General features: G+C 45.4%; 2 protein-coding genes across 2 annotated transcripts in view; one reads left to right on the top strand and one right to left on the bottom strand.

The window, feature by feature from the left end:
• The window catches only part of dnaja2b (DnaJ heat shock protein family (Hsp40) member A2b), a 52,331-nt gene extending 42,489 nt beyond the window's left edge, over positions 1 to 9,842 (top strand). The window contains exons 8-9 of the mRNA XM_061916818.1: positions 8,515 to 8,642; positions 8,717 to 9,842. Coding sequence (XP_061772802.1) covers positions 8,515 to 8,642; positions 8,717 to 8,905 — 317 coding nt within the window. The 3' untranslated portion in view covers positions 8,906 to 9,842. The remainder of the gene's footprint in view (positions 1 to 8,514; positions 8,643 to 8,716) is intronic.
• Positions 9,843 to 10,038: 196 nt separating this feature from the next.
• Positions 10,039 to 17,842, bottom strand: part of LOC133562964 (uncharacterized) — a 56,490-nt gene continuing 48,686 nt past the window's right edge. The window contains exon 16 of the mRNA XM_061916817.1: positions 10,039 to 16,275. Coding sequence (XP_061772801.1) covers positions 16,197 to 16,275 — 79 coding nt within the window. The 3' untranslated portion in view covers positions 10,039 to 16,196. The remainder of the gene's footprint in view (positions 16,276 to 17,842) is intronic.

Genomic DNA, 17,842 nt, shown 5'->3' with positions numbered 1-17,842 from the left:
TTGTTGCTGACACCATACTGTCCACACATGTCCTGTCTTCACTTGTTGCTGACACCATACTGTCCACACATGTCCTGTCTTCACTTGTTGCTGACACCATACTGTCCACACATGTCCTGTCTTCACTTGTTGCTGACACCATACTGTCCACACTTGTTGCTGACACCATACTGTCCACACATGTACTGTCCACACATGTCCTCTCCTCACTTGTTGCTGACACCATACTGTCCACACATGTACTGTCCTCACTTGTTGCGGACACCATACTGTCCACACATGTCCTGTCCACACTTGTTGCTGACACCATACTGTCCACACATGTCCTGTCCTCACTTGTTGCTGACACCATACTGTCCACACAAGTCCTGTCTTCACTTGTTGCTGACACCATACTGTCCACACTTGTTGCTGACACCATACTGTCCACACATGTACTGTCCACATATGTCCTCTCCTCACTTGTTGCTGACACCAGACTGTCCATACATGTCCTGTCTTCACTTGTTGCTGACACCATACTGTCCACACATGTACTGTCCACACATGTACTGTCCTCACTTGTTGCTGACACCATACTGTCCACACATGTCCTGTCCACACTTGTTGCTGACACCATACTGTCCACACATGTCCTGTGTTCACTTGTTGCTGACACCATACTGTCCACACATGTCCTGTCTTCACTTGTTGCTGACACCATACTGTCCACACATGTCCTGTCCTCACTTGTTGCTGACACCATACTGTCCACACATGTACTGTCCTCACTTGTTGCTGACACCATACTGTCCACACATGTCCTGTGTTCACTTGTTGCTGACACCATACTGTCCACACATGTCCTGTCTTCACTTGTTGCTGACACCATACTGTCCACACATGTCCTCTCCTCACTTGTTGCTGACACCAGACTGTCCATACATGTCCTGTCTTCACTTGTTGCTGACACCATACTGTCCACACATGTACTGTCCTCACTTGTTGCTGACACCATACTGTCCACACATGTCCTGTCCACACTTGTTGCTGACACCATACTGTCCACACATGTCCTGTCCTCACTTGTTGCTGACACCATACTGTCCACACATGTCCTGTGTTCACTTGTTGCTGACACCATACTGTCCACACATGTCCTATCTTCACTTGTTGCTGACACCATACTGTCCACACATGTCCTGTCTTCACTTGTTGCTGACACCATACTGTCCACACATGTACTGTCCTCACTTGTTGCTGACACCATACTGTCCACACATGTCCTGTGTTCACTTGTTGCTGACACCATACTGTCCACACATGTCCTGTCTTCACTTGTTGCTGACACCATACTGTCCACACATGTCCTGTCCTCACTTGTTACTGACACCATACTGTCCACACATGTCCTGTCCTCACTTGTTGCTGACACCATACTGTCCACACATGTACTGTCCACACTTGTTGCTGACACCATACTGTCCACACATGTCCTGTCCTCACTTGTTGCTGACACCATACTGTCCACACATGTACTGTCCTCACATGTACTGTCCTCACTTGTTGCTGACACCATACTGTCCACACATGTCTTGTCCTCACTTGTTGCTGACACCATACTGTCCACACATGTACTGTCCTCACTTGTTGCTGACACCATACTGTCCACACATGTCCTGTCTCACTTGTTGCTGACACCATACTGTCCACACATGTCCTGTCTTCACTTGTTGCTGACACCATACTGTCCACACATGTACTGTCCTCACTTGTTGCTGACACCATACTGTCCTCACATGTACTGTCCTCACTTGTTGCTGACACCATACTGTCCTCACATGTACTGTCCTCACTTGTTGCTGACACCATACTGTCCACATATGTCCTGTCCACACTTGTTGCTGACACCATACTGTCCACACATGTCCTGTCCACACTTGTTGCTGACACCATACTGTCCACACATGTCCTGTCCTCACTTGTTGCTGACACCATACTGTCCACACATGTCCTGTCCACACTTGTTGCTGACACCATACTGTCCACACATGTCCTGTCCACACTTGTTGCTGACACCATACTGTCCACACATGTCCTGTCCTCACTTGTTGCTGACACCATACTGTCCACACATGTCCTGTCCTCACTTGTTGCTGACACCATACTGTCCACACATGTACTGTCCTCACATGTACTGTCCTCACTTGTTGCTGACACCATACTGTCTACACATGTCCTGTCCACACTTGTTGCTGACACCATACTGTCCACACATGTCCTGTCTTCACTTGTTGCTGACACCATACTGTCCACACATGTCCTGTCTTCACTTGTTGCTGACACCATACTGTCCACACATGTCCTGTCTTCACTTGTTGCTGACACCATACTGTCCACACTTGTTGCTGACACCATACTGTCCACACATGTACTGTCCACACATGTCCTCTCCTCACTTGTTGCTGACACCAGACTGTCCACACATGTCCTGTCTTCACTTGTTGCTGACACCATACTGTCCACACATGTACTGTCCACACATGTCCTCTCCTCACTTGTTGCTGACACCATACTGTCCACACATGTACTGTCCTCACTTGTTGCTGACACCATACTGTCCACACATGTCCTGTCCACACTTGTTGCTGACACCATACTGTCCACACATGTCCTGTCCACACTTGTTGCTGACACCATACTGTCCACACATGTCCTGTCTTCACTTGTTGCTGACACCATACTGTCCACACTTGTTGCTGACACCATACTGTCCACACATGTACTGTCCACACATGTCCTCTCCTCACTTGTTGCTGACACCAGACTGTCCACACATGTCCTGTCTTCACTTGTTGCTGACACCATACTGTCCACACATGTACTGTCCACACATGTACTGTCCTCACTTGTTGCTGACACCATACTGTCCACACATGTCCTGTCCACACTTGTTGCTGACACCATACTGTCCACACATGTCCTGTCTTCACTTGTTGCTGACACCATACTGTCCACACATGTCCTGTCTTCACTTGTTGCTGACACCATACTGTCCACACATGTCCTGTCTTCACTTGTTGCTGACACCATACTGTCCACACTTGTTGCTGACACCATACTGTCCACACATGTACTGTCCACACATGTCCTCTCCTCACTTGTTGCTGACACCATACTGTCCACACATGTACTGTCCTCACTTGTTGCGGACACCATACTGTCCACACATGTCCTGTCCACACTTGTTGCTGACACCATACTGTCCACACATGTCCTGTCCTCACTTGTTGCTGACACCATACTGTCCACACATGTCCTGTCTTCACTTGTTGCTGACACCATACTGTCCACACTTGTTGCTGACACCATACTGTCCACACATGTACTGTCCACATATGTCCTCTCCTCACTTGTTGCTGACACCAGACTGTCCATACATGTCCTGTCTTCACTTGTTGCTGACACCATACTGTCCACACATGTACTGTCCACACATGTACTGTCCTCACTTGTTGCTGACACCATACTGTCCACACATGTCCTGTCCACACTTGTTGCTGACACCATACTGTCCACACATGTCCTGTCCTCACTTGTTGCTGACACCATACTGTCCACACATGTCCTGTGTTCACTTGTTGCTGACACCATACTGTCCACACATGTCCTGTCTTCACTTGTTGCTGACACCATACTGTCCACACATGTCCTGTCCTCACTTGTTGCTGACACCATACTGTCCACACATGTACTGTCCTCACTTGTTGCTGACACCATACTGTCCACACATGTCCTGTGTTCACTTGTTGCTGACACCATACTGTCCACACATGTCCTGTCTTCACTTGTTGCTGACACCATACTGTCCACACTTGTTGCTGACACCATACTGTCCACACATGTACTGTCCACACATGTCCTCTCCTCACTTGTTGCTGACACCAGACTGTCCATACATGTCCTGTCTTCACTTGTTGCTGACACCATACTGTCCACACATGTACTGTCCACACATGTACTGTCCTCACTTGTTGCTGACACCATACTGTCCACACATGTCCTGTCCACACTTGTTGCTGACACCATACTGTCCACACATGTCCTGTCCTCACTTGTTGCTGACACCATACTGTCCACACATGTCCTGTGTTCACTTGTTGCTGACACCATACTGTCCACACATGTCCTATCTTCACTTGTTGCTGACACCATACTGTCCACACATGTCCTGTCTTCACTTGTTGCTGACACCATACTGTCCACACATGTACTGTCCTCACTTGTTGCTGACACCATACTGTCCACACATGTCCTGTGTTCACTTGTTGCTGACACCATACTGTCCACACATGTCCTGTCTTCACTTGTTGCTGACACCATACTGTCCACACATGTCCTGTCCTCACTTGTTGCTGACACCATACTGTCCACACATGTCCTGTCTTCACTTGTTACTGACACCATACTGTCCACACATGTCCTGTCCTCACTTGTTGCTGACACCATACTGTCCACACATGTACTGTCCTCACATGTACTGTCCTCACTTGTTGCTGACACCATACTGTCTACACATGTCCTGTCCACACTTGTTGCTGACACCATACTGTCCACACATGTCCTGTCTTCACTTGTTGCTGACACCATACTGTCCACACATGTCCTGTCTTCACTTGTTGCTGACACCATACTGTCCACACATGTCCTGTCTTCACTTGTTGCTGACACCATACTGTCCACACTTGTTGCTGACACCATACTGTCCACACATGTACTGTCCACACATGTCCTCTCCTCACTTGTTGCTGACACCAGACTGTCCACACATGTCCTGTCTTCACTTGTTGCTGACACCATACTGTCCACACATGTACTGTCCACACATGTCCTCTCCTCACTTGTTGCTGACACCATACTGTCCACACATGTACTGTCCTCACTTGTTGCTGACACCATACTGTCCACACATGTCCTGTCCACACTTGTTGCTGACACCATACTGTCCACACATGTCCTGTCCACACTTGTTGCTGACACCATACTGTCCACACATGTCCTGTCTTCACTTGTTGCTGACACCATACTGTCCACACTTGTTGCTGACACCATACTGTCCACACATGTACTGTCCACACATGTCCTCTCCTCACTTGTTGCTGACACCAGACTGTCCACACATGTCCTGTCTTCACTTGTTGCTGACACCATACTGTCCACACATGTACTGTCCACACATGTACTGTCCTCACTTGTTGCTGACACCATACTGTCCACACATGTCCTGTCCACACTTGTTGCTGACACCATACTGTCCACACATGTCCTGTCTTCACTTGTTGCTGACACCATACTGTCCACACATGTCCTGTCTTCACTTGTTGCTGACACCATACTGTCCACACATGTCCTGTCTTCACTTGTTGCTGACACCATACTGTCCACACTTGTTGCTGACACCATACTGTCCACACATGTACTGTCCACACATGTCCTCTCCTCACTTGTTGCTGACACCATACTGTCCACACATGTACTGTCCTCACTTGTTGCGGACACCATACTGTCCACACATGTCCTGTCCACACTTGTTGCTGACACCATACTGTCCACACATGTCCTGTCCTCACTTGTTGCTGACACCATACTGTCCACACATGTCCTGTCTTCACTTGTTGCTGACACCATACTGTCCACACTTGTTGCTGACACCATACTGTCCACACATGTACTGTCCACATATGTCCTCTCCTCACTTGTTGCTGACACCAGACTGTCCATACATGTCCTGTCTTCACTTGTTGCTGACACCATACTGTCCACACATGTACTGTCCACACATGTACTGTCCTCACTTGTTGCTGACACCATACTGTCCACACATGTCCTGTCCACACTTGTTGCTGACACCATACTGTCCACACATGTCCTGTCCTCACTTGTTGCTGACACCATACTGTCCACACATGTCCTGTGTTCACTTGTTGCTGACACCATACTGTCCACACATGTCCTGTCTTCACTTGTTGCTGACACCATACTGTCCACACATGTCCTGTCCTCACTTGTTGCTGACACCATACTGTCCACACATGTACTGTCCTCACTTGTTGCTGACACCATACTGTCCACACATGTCCTGTGTTCACTTGTTGCTGACACCATACTGTCCACACATGTCCTGTCTTCACTTGTTGCTGACACCATACTGTCCACACATGTACTGTCCACACATGTCCTCTCCTCACTTGTTGCTGACACCAGACTGTCCATACATGTCCTGTCTTCACTTGTTGCTGACACCATACTGTCCACACATGTACTGTCCACACATGTACTGTCCTCACTTGTTGCTGACACCATACTGTCCACACATGTCCTGTCCACACTTGTTGCTGACACCATACTGTCCACACATGTCCTGTCCTCACTTGTTGCTGACACCATACTGTCCACACATGTCCTGTGTTCACTTGTTGCTGACACCATACTGTCCACACATGTCCTATCTTCACTTGTTGCTGACACCATACTGTCCACACATGTCCTGTCTTCACTTGTTGCTGACACCATACTGTCCACACATGTACTGTCCTCACTTGTTGCTGACACCATACTGTCCACACATGTCCTGTGTTCACTTGTTGCTGACACCATACTGTCCACACATGTCCTGTCTTCACTTGTTGCTGACACCATACTGTCCACACATGTCCTGTCCTCACTTGTTGCTGACACCATACTGTCCACACATGTCCTGTCTTCACTTGTTACTGACACCATACTGTCCACACATGTCCTGTCCTCACTTGTTGCTGACACCATACTGTCCACACATGTACTGTCCACACTTGTTGCTGACACCATACTGTCCACACATGTCCTGTCCTCACTTGTTGCTGACACCATACTGTCCACACATGTACTGTCCTCACATGTACTGTCCTCACTTGTTGCTGACACCATACTGTCCACACATGTCTTGTCCTCACTTGTTGCTGACACCATACTGTCCACACATGTACTGTCCTCACTTGTTGCTGACACCATACTGTCCACACATGTCCTGTCTCACTTGTTGCTGACACCATACTGTCCACACATGTCCTGTCTTCACTTGTTGCTGACACCATACTGTCCACACATGTACTGTCCTCACTTGTTGCTGACACCATACTGTCCTCACATGTACTGTCCTCACTTGTTGCTGACACCATACTGTCCTCACATGTACTGTCCTCACTTGTTGCTGACACCATACTGTCCACATATGTCCTGTCCACACTTGTTGCTGACACCATACTGTCCACACATGTCCTGTCCACACTGGTTGCTGACACCATACTGTCCACACATGTCCTGTCCACACTTGTTGCTGACACCATACTGTCCACACATGTCCTGTCCTCACTTGTTGCTGACACCATACTGTCCACACATGTACTGTCCTCACTTGTTGCTGACACCATACTGTCCACACATGTCCTGTCCACACTTGTTGCTGACACCATACTGTCCACACATGTCCTGTCCACACTTGTTGCTGACACCATACTGTCCACACATGTCCTGTCCTCACTTGTTGCTGACACCATACTGTCCACACATGTCCTGTCCTCACTTGTTGCTGACACCATACTGTCCACACATGTCCTGTCCTCACTTGTTGCTGACACCATACTGTCCACATATGTACTGTCCACACTTGTTGCTGACACCATACTGTCCACACATGTCCTGTCCACACTTGTTGCTGACACCATACTGTCCACACATGTCCTGTCCACACTTGTTGCTGACACCATACTGTCCACACATGTCCTGTCCTCACTTGTTGCTGACACCATACTGTCCACACATGTCCTGTCCTCACTTGTTGCTGACACCATACTGTCCACACATGTACTGTCCACACTTGTTGCTGACACCATACTGTCCACACATGTCCTGTCCACACTTGTTGCTGACACCATACTGTCCACACATGTCCTGTCCACACTTGTTGCTGACACCATACTGTCCACACATGTCCTGTCCACACTTGTTGCTGACACCATACTGTCCACACATGTCCTGTCCACACTTGTTGCTGACACCATACTGTCCACACATGTCCTGTCCTCACTTGTTGCTGACACCATACTGTCCACACATGTCCTGTCCTCACTTGTTGCTGACACCATACTGTCCACACATGTCCTGTCCTCACTTGTTGCTGACACCATACTGTCCACACATGTCCTGTCCTCACTTGTTGCTGACACCATACTGTCCACACATGTCCTGTCCACACTTGTTGCTGACACCATACTGTCCACACATGTCCTGTCTTCACTTGTTGCTGACACCATACTGTCCACACTTGTTGCTGACACCATACTGTCCACACATGTCCTGTCCTCACTTGTGGGAAGTTTGTGGAGGGATTTGTGAAGAGGAAAGTACATGTTTTGCTCGATAAAGCAACAAAAACACCTGAGTATGCAGTGTGGATGTGGTTGTCTTCAACGTCTCACCCATGTTTGTGTCTCTCAGGCGCCATTCGGGTGGTGAAGGGCGAGGGGATGCCACAGTACAGAAACCCGTTTGAGAAGGGCGATCTTTACATCAAGTTTGACGTGCAGTTCCCTGAGAACAACTGGATCAGCCCTGAAAAACTGAACGTGAGTCAGGTTTCTAAAAGCCACATCCATCGTGAGCTGGCAGAATTGTAAGGCGACCTGTGGTCTTCTGGCAGGAGCTGGAGTGTCTGCTGCCCGGCCGTGCGGACGCCCCCGTCATCTCCGCTGATGCGGAGGAAGTCGACTTGACGGATTTCGACAGGAGTCAAGGGACGGCCGGGGGCTCAAGGAGAGAGGCCTACCACGATAGTTCTGATGAGGAGGGCGGCCATCATGGCCCCGGGGTGCAGTGTGCACACCAATAGGAGGACTTTGTAGCGTGCGCACCCCTCCAGTCCCACTGCTAACACCATTCAAGACTTGACGCACAAACATGCACATGTGGAAGAGATACACAACACATTGACATAAACACACTGTGGTGCCCATTACACACGCTGGATGACTTTTCTTTACGGACTGTGACGTCTCAGGCCAGAACACGGGCCTCCCTGGTTAGTGTGTGTACTCTCCAACACACACACACACACACACACACACACACACACACACACACACACACACACACACACACACACACGCATGCTGCTTACTGGCTGACAAGGTTGCACACCTACAAGGGCGTCCAGACACTAAAAGACGCCACACAGAATAATGTCGGCCTGAAGATTCCACAGACATTTGCCTCATCCTTGAACCATGTTTTCAAAACCTGCTGTCACATTGCTAGAAGATGTCTTGAGTTGTAGTCCTCGGCTCCGGTCTTGCTTGGACTTCAGTTTTTATGTTCAAGTATGTTTCCAGACCACTGACCTATTACGTGAGCGCTTTCTTCTTTCTGATGTGTCATGCGGCGGCTCAGCCCGTCGGAGCCGCCTAGGAATGTTCTGGCTTACTAGGAAGATTGCTGTTTCCGCCTGGTGTTAAAGCTGCAGTGCGAGTGGACGCTGTCAAACAAGCGACTGTTTGCCAAAAAGTCTCAGCCCCTCATGACCACACTCACTCGTCACAAGCGTAACAAGAGCCAACATATCATCCTAGTTGTTAGACAAGCTTATGTTGACAATATATGAACCTTTGCCACACAGCAGAGTCCTCTATAATCCCATTCTAACCATGGCCAACTTTGCTTGATGAGGACTTGAAGCTTCAGTGTAGGGAGAGGGTTGTGAAGTGATGTTATTGTTCTTGCTTCTGTTTGTCCAAATGGTAATTAAACTGTATAATAAACTTTCTCTGCAAGTCTTTTGTAAATGTACTGTACATGCATGGCTTTGCTATGGATATTCTCATTTACACAAGTCATTCAATCAGTCACAACTGCGTGCATCGAAACTAGATGGGACAAATCCAAGTCTAAGATCGGTCACATCTAGTTTAAGTCTGGGACTAGATGTGACCAATCCAAGTCCAATGTGGGTTACATGTAGTTTTAGACTTGGATTGGTCACATCTAGTCTTAGACTTGAATCAGTCCCATCTAGTCTAAGTTCAGGACTAGATGAGACCAATCCAAGTCTTAAAACAAGATGTAGCCTACTCAGAAGAGAGGCAAAACATCTCCTTAGACACAGATGTCAAACTCCAGGCATGGGGGCCACACTATTTTACACGGCCTGTGTAAGCCTGGTAATAATATGCATCCTTATTTCCATTTTTAAAGGGAAAAAATACATGTACGACTTGCAGTTGCAAATATGTTTTACTTAGATATCCAATGCAACAAATGTACTTTCTACAAAATGCATTAAAATATAAATAAATAATTAAATCTTATCTACTTGACATGTATTATCCATCAAGTCATACAATATACCAATGACAATACAAAACTCGCAGCGCCGTTGCCAGAATCTTTAATGTAAAAAAAAAAAAAATATTGTAAAATTCCGGCAACGGTGGTGCAAGTATTTTACCACGAATGCAACGAGAATTTTTAAGAGTACGTAAAAATATATAGTGCAACGCGTAAGTATTGTAACAAACAGTTCAGGGTGTCCCAAGTTATCAGAGAAATGTTAGGTAAAGAGGAGTTTTGTCTCTCCAGAGTTGCCGTAGGACTGTGACGTAAGAGGTCTATATAAAGGTGGGGCGGTATAGCTCGGTTGGTAGAGCAGCCGTGCCAGCAACTTGAGGGTTGCAGGTTCGATTCCCGCTTCTGCCATCCTAGTCACTGCCGTTGTGTCCTTGGGCAAGACACTTTACCCACCTGCTCCCAGTGCCACCCACACTGGTTTAAATGTAACTTAGATATTGGGTTTCACTATGTAAAGCGCTTTGAGTCACTAGAGAAAAGCGCTATATAAATATAATTCACTTCACTTACATTCTGCGTAAAAGAGAGACGTAAAATTCACATCAAAGAAGTGGTGGCTACTGGACCTGCCCTAATGTCTCCTGTTTATTATTGTATTATATAAGTACACAGTATAGGCGAACCCAGGACACTCGGCTACAGTATAATAGGTGTAATATTAAAATAAGACGACTCATTTATATCCAAACGTTATTCAGCTACAAGCGCCCGTCACTCGCCGCGCGTCCATGGACAACATTTAATTAATCTCATCATCGTTGCCGTGTACTTGGACCCTGAAACAATGATCGGATTATGACGGACCTTTCCATGCGTCACACTTTAAATCGGAATACAGAGACATGCGCAGAACCTTACAATCGGAGAAGTTTTATTTGTGTTTTGGCGCCATCCTGTGGACAAAATCCCTCACTGCATGTGCTGACGAAGCTGTGGTCTTGAATTGTTATCCAAAACACGGCTTTGTGCATTTCTGCCTGTCCAACGTTCTTATGATGTTCATTTATCTTTCTTCCCTTCTCTTCACCACTTTTGTTGTGCCTCTTTTTGAAACAGCACTGTTTTTTATTTTTTATGTTGGGATTATGGACGAGTTGTGGCCGTCTTTATGACGTCATAGTGTGTTTGTTGGCGCTCTGACGAACATACTTTTGTTTTTGCAAGTCTCGTTTTAAAGCAACAAACAATATATAACGCTACTTATGTTCATGTTGACTGTGGGAGACAACAGGAAGACAATCGCTTTATTCCGATACTATTAAATATAGTCTACTTCTACCACCAAAGTGTATTAAATATAGTCTCCCTCCACCAAAAAAGTGTATTGAACGTAATTTCCCTTTTCTGCCACCAAAGTGTATTAAATGGAGTCTCCCTCTTACACACGCTTATGTGTGTTATGGCAATGAGTTTTTTTAATAGAAACTTTACCCGTTTCTCACTTTTTTTTAAGGGGTGCGAGAAGTTGGCAGAGCCTTCAGCGATCCTGTTCTGTCTCCCTGTAATGTTTAATCCTGTTCTGTCTCCCTGTAATGTTTGATCCTGTTCTGTCTCCCTGTGATATTTGATCCTCTTCTGTCTCCCTGAGATGTTTGATCCTCTTCTGTCTCCCTGTAATGTTTGGTCCTGTTCTGTCTCCCTGTAATGTTTGATCCTGTTCTGTCTCCCTGTAATGTTTAGTCCTGTTCCGTCTCCCTGTAATGTTTAGTCCTGTTCTGTCTCCCTGTAATGTTTAATCCTGTTCTGTCTCCCTGTAATGTTTGATCCTGTTCTGTCTCCCTGTAATGTTTAGTCCTGTTCTGTCTCCCTGTAATGTTTAGTCCTGTTCTGTCTCCCTGTAATGTTTAATCCTGTTCTGTCTCCCTGTAATGTTTAATCCTGTTCTGTCTCCCTGTAATGTTTAGTCCTGTTCTGTCTCGCTGTAATGTTTGATCCTGTTCTGTCTCCCTGTGATATTTGATCCTCTTCGGTCTGCCTGTGATGTTTGATCCTCTTCTGTCTCCCTGTAATGTTTGGTCCTGTTCTGTCTCCCTGTAATGTTTGATCCTGTTCTGTCTCCCTGTGATGTTTGATCCTGTTCTGTCTCCCTGTGATGTTTGATACTCTTCTGCCTCCCTGTGATGTTTGATCCTCTTCTGCATCTCAGTGATGTTTGATCCTGTTCTGTCTCCCTGTAATTTTTGATCCTGTTCTGTCTCCCTGTAATGTTTGATCCTGTTCTGTCTCCCCTGTAATGTTTAGTCCTGTTCTGTCTCCCTGTAATGTTTAGTCCTGTTCTGTCTCCCTATAATGTTTAATCCTGTTGTCTCCCTGTAATGTTTAGTCCTGTTCTGTCTCCCTGTAATGTTTTGTCCTGTTCTGTCTCCCTGTAATGTTTAGTCCTGTTCTGTCTCCCTGTAATGTTTGATCCTGTTCTGTCTCCCTGTAATGTGCGATCCTCTCCTGTCTCTCTGTAATGTGCGATCCTCTTCTGTCTTTCTGTAATGTATGATCCTGTTCTGTCTTTCTGTAATGTTTGATCCCGTTCTGTCTCCCTGTAATGTTTGATCCTGTTCTGTCTCCCTGTAATGTTTGATCCAGTTCTGTCTCTCTGTAATGTTTGATCCTCTTCTGTCTGCCTGTAATGTTTGATCCTCTTCCATCTCCCTGTAATGTTTGATCCTCTTCAGTCTCCCTGTAATATTTGATCCTCTTCCGTCTCCCTGTAATGTTTGATCCTCTTCTGTCTCCCTGTAATGTTTGATCCTCTTCTGTCTCCCTGTAATGTTTGATCCTCTTCTGTCTCCCTGTAATGTTTGATCCTCTTCTGTCTCCCTGTAATGTTTGATCCTCTTCTGTCTCCTTGTAATGTTTGATCCTGTTCTGTCTCCCTGTAATGTTTGATCCTGTTCTGTCTCCCTGTAATTTTTGATCCAGTTCTGTCTCTCTGTAATGTTTGATCCTCTTCTGTCTGCCTGTAATGTTTGATCCTCTTCCATCTCCCTGTAATGTTTGATCCTCTTCCGTCTCCCTGTAATATTTGATCCTCTTCTGTCTCCCTGTAATGTTTGATCCTCTTCTGTCTCCCTGGGATGTTTGATCCTATTCTGTCTCCCTGTGATGTTTGATACTCTTCTGCCTCCCTGTGATGTTTGATCCTCTTCTGCATCTCAGTGATGTTTGATCCTGTTCTGTCTCCCTGTAATTTTTGATCCTGTTCTGTCTCCCTGTAATGTTTGATCCTGTTCTGTCTCCCTGTAATGTTTGATCCTGTTCTGTCTCCCCTGTAATGTTTAGTCCTGTTCTGTCTCCCTGTAATGTTTAGTCCTGTTCTGTCTCCCTGTAATGTTTGATCCTGTTCTGTCTCCCTGTAATGTTTAATCCTGTTGTCTCCCTGTAATGTTTAGTCCTGTTCTGTCTCCCTGTAATGTTTAGTCCTGTTCTGTCTCCCTGTAATGTTTGATCCAGTTCTGTCTCCCTGTAATGTTTGATCCTGTTCTGTCTCCCTGTAATGTGCGATCCTCTTCTGTCTTTCTGTAATGTATGATCCTGTTCTGTCTTTCTGTAATGTTTGATCCTGTTCTGTCTCCCTGTAATGTTTGATCCTGTTCTGTCTCTCTGTAATGTTTGATCCTCTTCTGTCTGCCTGTAATGTTTGATCCTCTTCCATCTCCCTGTAATGTTTGATCCTCTTCCGTCTCCCTGTAATATTTGATCCTCTTCCGTCTCCCTGTAATGTTTGATCCTCTTCTGTCTCCCTGTAATGTTTGATCCTCTTCTGTCTCCCTTTAATGTTTGATCCTCTTCTGTCTCCCTGTAATGTTTGATCCTCTTCTGTCTCCCTGTAATGTTTGATCCTCTTCTGTCTCCTTGTAATGTTTGGTCCTCTTCTGTCTCCCTGTAATGTTTGGTCCTCTTCTGTCTCTCTGTAATGTTTGATCCTCTTCTGTCTCCCTGTAATATTTGATCCTCTTCTGTCTCCCTGTAATGTTTGATCCTGTTCTGTCTCCTGTTGTGTTTGATCCAGTTATGTCTCTCTGTAATATTTGATCCAGTTCTGTCTCCCTGTAATGTTTGATCCAGTTCTGTCTCCCTGCAATGTTTGATCCTATTCTGTCTCCCTGCAATATTTGATCCTATTCTGTCTCCCTGCAATATTTGATCCTATTCTGTCTCCCTGCAATGTTTGATCCTCTTCTGTCTCCCGGTAATGTTTGATCCTCTTCTGTCTCCCTGTAATGTTTGATCCTCTTCTGTCTCCCTGTAATGTTTGATCCTGTTCTGTCTCCCTGTAATGTTTGTCTGATCTTGAATGGGATTGTAATGAGAATCACAATTTCCCCTTGGGGATTGCTAAAGTATTTATGATTTTGATAAACCACGTGTCTCGATCCGAATGCAATTTTGATCCAAACGCGTGCGATGGGGTCAGAATATTCTGAATGGTGTGTTTGCTCGGAGCAATCCTGTTGTCTCCCTGTAATGTTTAGTCCTGTTCTGTCTCCCTGTAATGTTTAGTCCTGTTCTGTCTCCCTGTAATGTTTGATCCAGTTCTGTCTCCCTGTAATGTTTGATCCTGTTCTGTCTCCCTGTAATGTGCGATCCTCTTCTGTCTTTCTGTAATGTATGATCCTGTTCTGTCTTTCTGTAATGTTTGATCCTGTTCTGTCTCCCTGTAATGTTTGATCCTGTTCTGTCTCCCTGTAATGTTTGATCCAGTTCTGTCTCTCTGTAATGTTTGATCCTCTTCTGTCTGCCTGTAATGTTTGATCCTCTTCCGTCTCCCTGTAATGTTTGATCCTCTTCCGTCTCCCTGTAATGTTTGATCCTCTTCCGTCTCCCTGTAATGTTTGATCCTCTTCCGTCTCCCTGTAATGTTTGATCCTCTTCCGTCTCCCTGTAATGTTTGATCCTCTTCTGTCTCCCTGTAATGTTTGATCCTCTTCTGTCTCCTTGTAATGTTTGGTCCTCTTCTGTCTCCCTGTAATGTTTGGTCCTCTTCTGTCTCTCTGCAATGTTTGATCCTCTTCTGTCTCCCTGTAATATTTGATCCTCTTCTGTCTCCCTGTAATGTTTGATCCTGTTCTGTCTCCCGGTTGTGTTTGATCCAGTTCTGTCTCTCTGTAATATTTGATCCAGTTCTGTCTCCCTGTAATGTTTGATCCAGTTCTGTCTCCCTGCAATGTTTGATCTTATTCTGTCTCCCTGCAATATTTGATCCTATTCTGTCTCCCTGCAATATTTGATCCTATTCTGTCTCCCTGCAATGTTTGATCCTCTTCTGTGTCCCGGTAATGTTTGATCCTCTTCTGTCTCCCTGTAATGTTTGATCCTCTTCTGTCTCCCTGTAATGTTTGATCCTGTTCTGTCTCCCTGTAATGTTTGTCTGATCTTGAATGGGATTGTAATGAGAATCACAATTTCCCCTTGGGGATTGCTAAAGTATTTATGATTTTGATAAACCACGTGTCTCGATCCGAATGCAATTTTGATCCGAACGCGTGCGATGGGGTCAGAATATTCTGAATGGTGTGTTTGCTCAGAGCATTTTTATTCCGGTTACCCATTTAATCCGATAAAATGTGTCGATGTGCACACAGCTGGTGTAAAGTGATAAATTAAAAGTCCAGTGAGAATATAACTTGGCTGTCTGTTACATAATGCTGCTTCAACTTTGATCTGTAATACATATAATTGGAGCAGTTAAAGTGTTTTGATGTTGCCATGACAGCAAAGAAGAAGAAGATGTTGCCATGACAGCAAAGAAGAAGAAGGTGTTTACCAGAGCAGCAGCAGGAAGTTCAAGTTGAAGTGTGAGGGTCCTGAGGTGTGCTGTGGACTTGTACGGGCTCCAAGAGTTCCTTCAGTCCCGCTGCATTCCTTCACAGTCAAACACACAACATTAGTTCTTACGGCTTCTTGGGTCAGAAATGGTCAATCATTTTTTACAATCTAGAAAAATATGAAGGCAACACTTCTGCTTGGGAAAATCATGATGCCAAAACAAAACACTCCACACAGAACCATCTTTGCTGAATTTCAGCTGCTTGATATTTCTGATTAATTACAAAACTTACACATTATACACATTTATATACACACATACATTGTATATGTATACATATATATATATATATATATATATATATATATATATATTAGGGCTGTGAATCTTTGGGTGTCCCACGATACGATTCAATATCGATCCCTGGGGTCGATTTTTTCAATTCGATTCGGTTTTCGATTCAACAACGATATTTTTCCGATTCAAAACGAGTCTGTATTCATTCAATACATAGGATTTCAGCAGGATCTACCCCGGTCTGCTAACATGCTATTTTGGTTTCATCTGACCACATGACATTCTCCCAATCGTCTGCTGTATCATCCATGTATCCATTTATGTATAAACTCAACTGGTCGTGTTTGGAGGAAGAAGAATACTGAGTTGCATCCCAAGAACACCATACCTACTGTGAAGCATGGGGGTGGAAACATCATGCTTTGGGGCTGTTTTTCTGCTAAGGGGACAGGACGATTGATCCGTGTTAAGGAAAGAATGAATGGGGCCATGTATCGTGAGATTTTGAGCCAAAACCTCCTTCCATCAGTGGTTGACCAAATACTTATTTTCCACCATAATTTACAAATAAATTCTTTAATATTCCTACAATGCGAATACCTGGATTTTCCCCCCCACATTCTCACATTATATATATATATATATATATATATATATACACACACACACATATATATATATATATACACACATATACATTATATATACACATATATATCAGCTACAATCGGGCGGAAGGCGGGGTACACCCTGGACAAGTCGCCACAGATAGACGCCAGCACCCCCCGCGACCCCAAAAGGGAATAAGCGGTAGATAATGGATGGATGGATGGATATATATATATATATATATATATATATTTACATATACACAGTATAACCACGCATATACAAATACGTACATGTATATATACATATGGGCTTCACAGTGGAAGAGGGGTTAGTGGGTCTGCCTCACAATACGAAAGTCCTGATTAGTCAGAGTTCAATCCCGGGCTCGGGATCTTTCCGTGTGGAGTTTGCATGTCCTCCCTGTGAATGTGTGGGTTCCCTCCGGGTACTCCGGCTTCTTCCCACCTCCAAAGACATGCACCTGGGGATAGGTTGATTGGCAACACTAAATGGTTCCTAGTGTGTGAATGTGAGTGTGAATGTTGTCTGTCTATCTGTGTTGGCCCTGTGATGAGATAGCGACTTGTCCAGGGTGTACGACGCCTTCCTCCCGATTGTAGCTGAGATAGGCACCAGCGCCCCCCGCGACCCCAAAGGGAATAAGCGGTAGAAAATGGATGGATGGATGGATATATACGTATACACATATATATACACACACGTATGTATACACATACATATATACATACACAT

The sequence above is a fragment of the Nerophis ophidion genome, linkage group LG12, assembly GCF_033978795.1.
Source record: "Nerophis ophidion isolate RoL-2023_Sa linkage group LG12, RoL_Noph_v1.0, whole genome shotgun sequence".
Taxonomy (NCBI): Eukaryota; Metazoa; Chordata; class Actinopteri; order Syngnathiformes; family Syngnathidae; genus Nerophis; species Nerophis ophidion.
The sequence above is the reverse complement of the archived record's forward strand: the minus strand, read 5'-3'. Positions and strand labels throughout refer to the sequence as shown.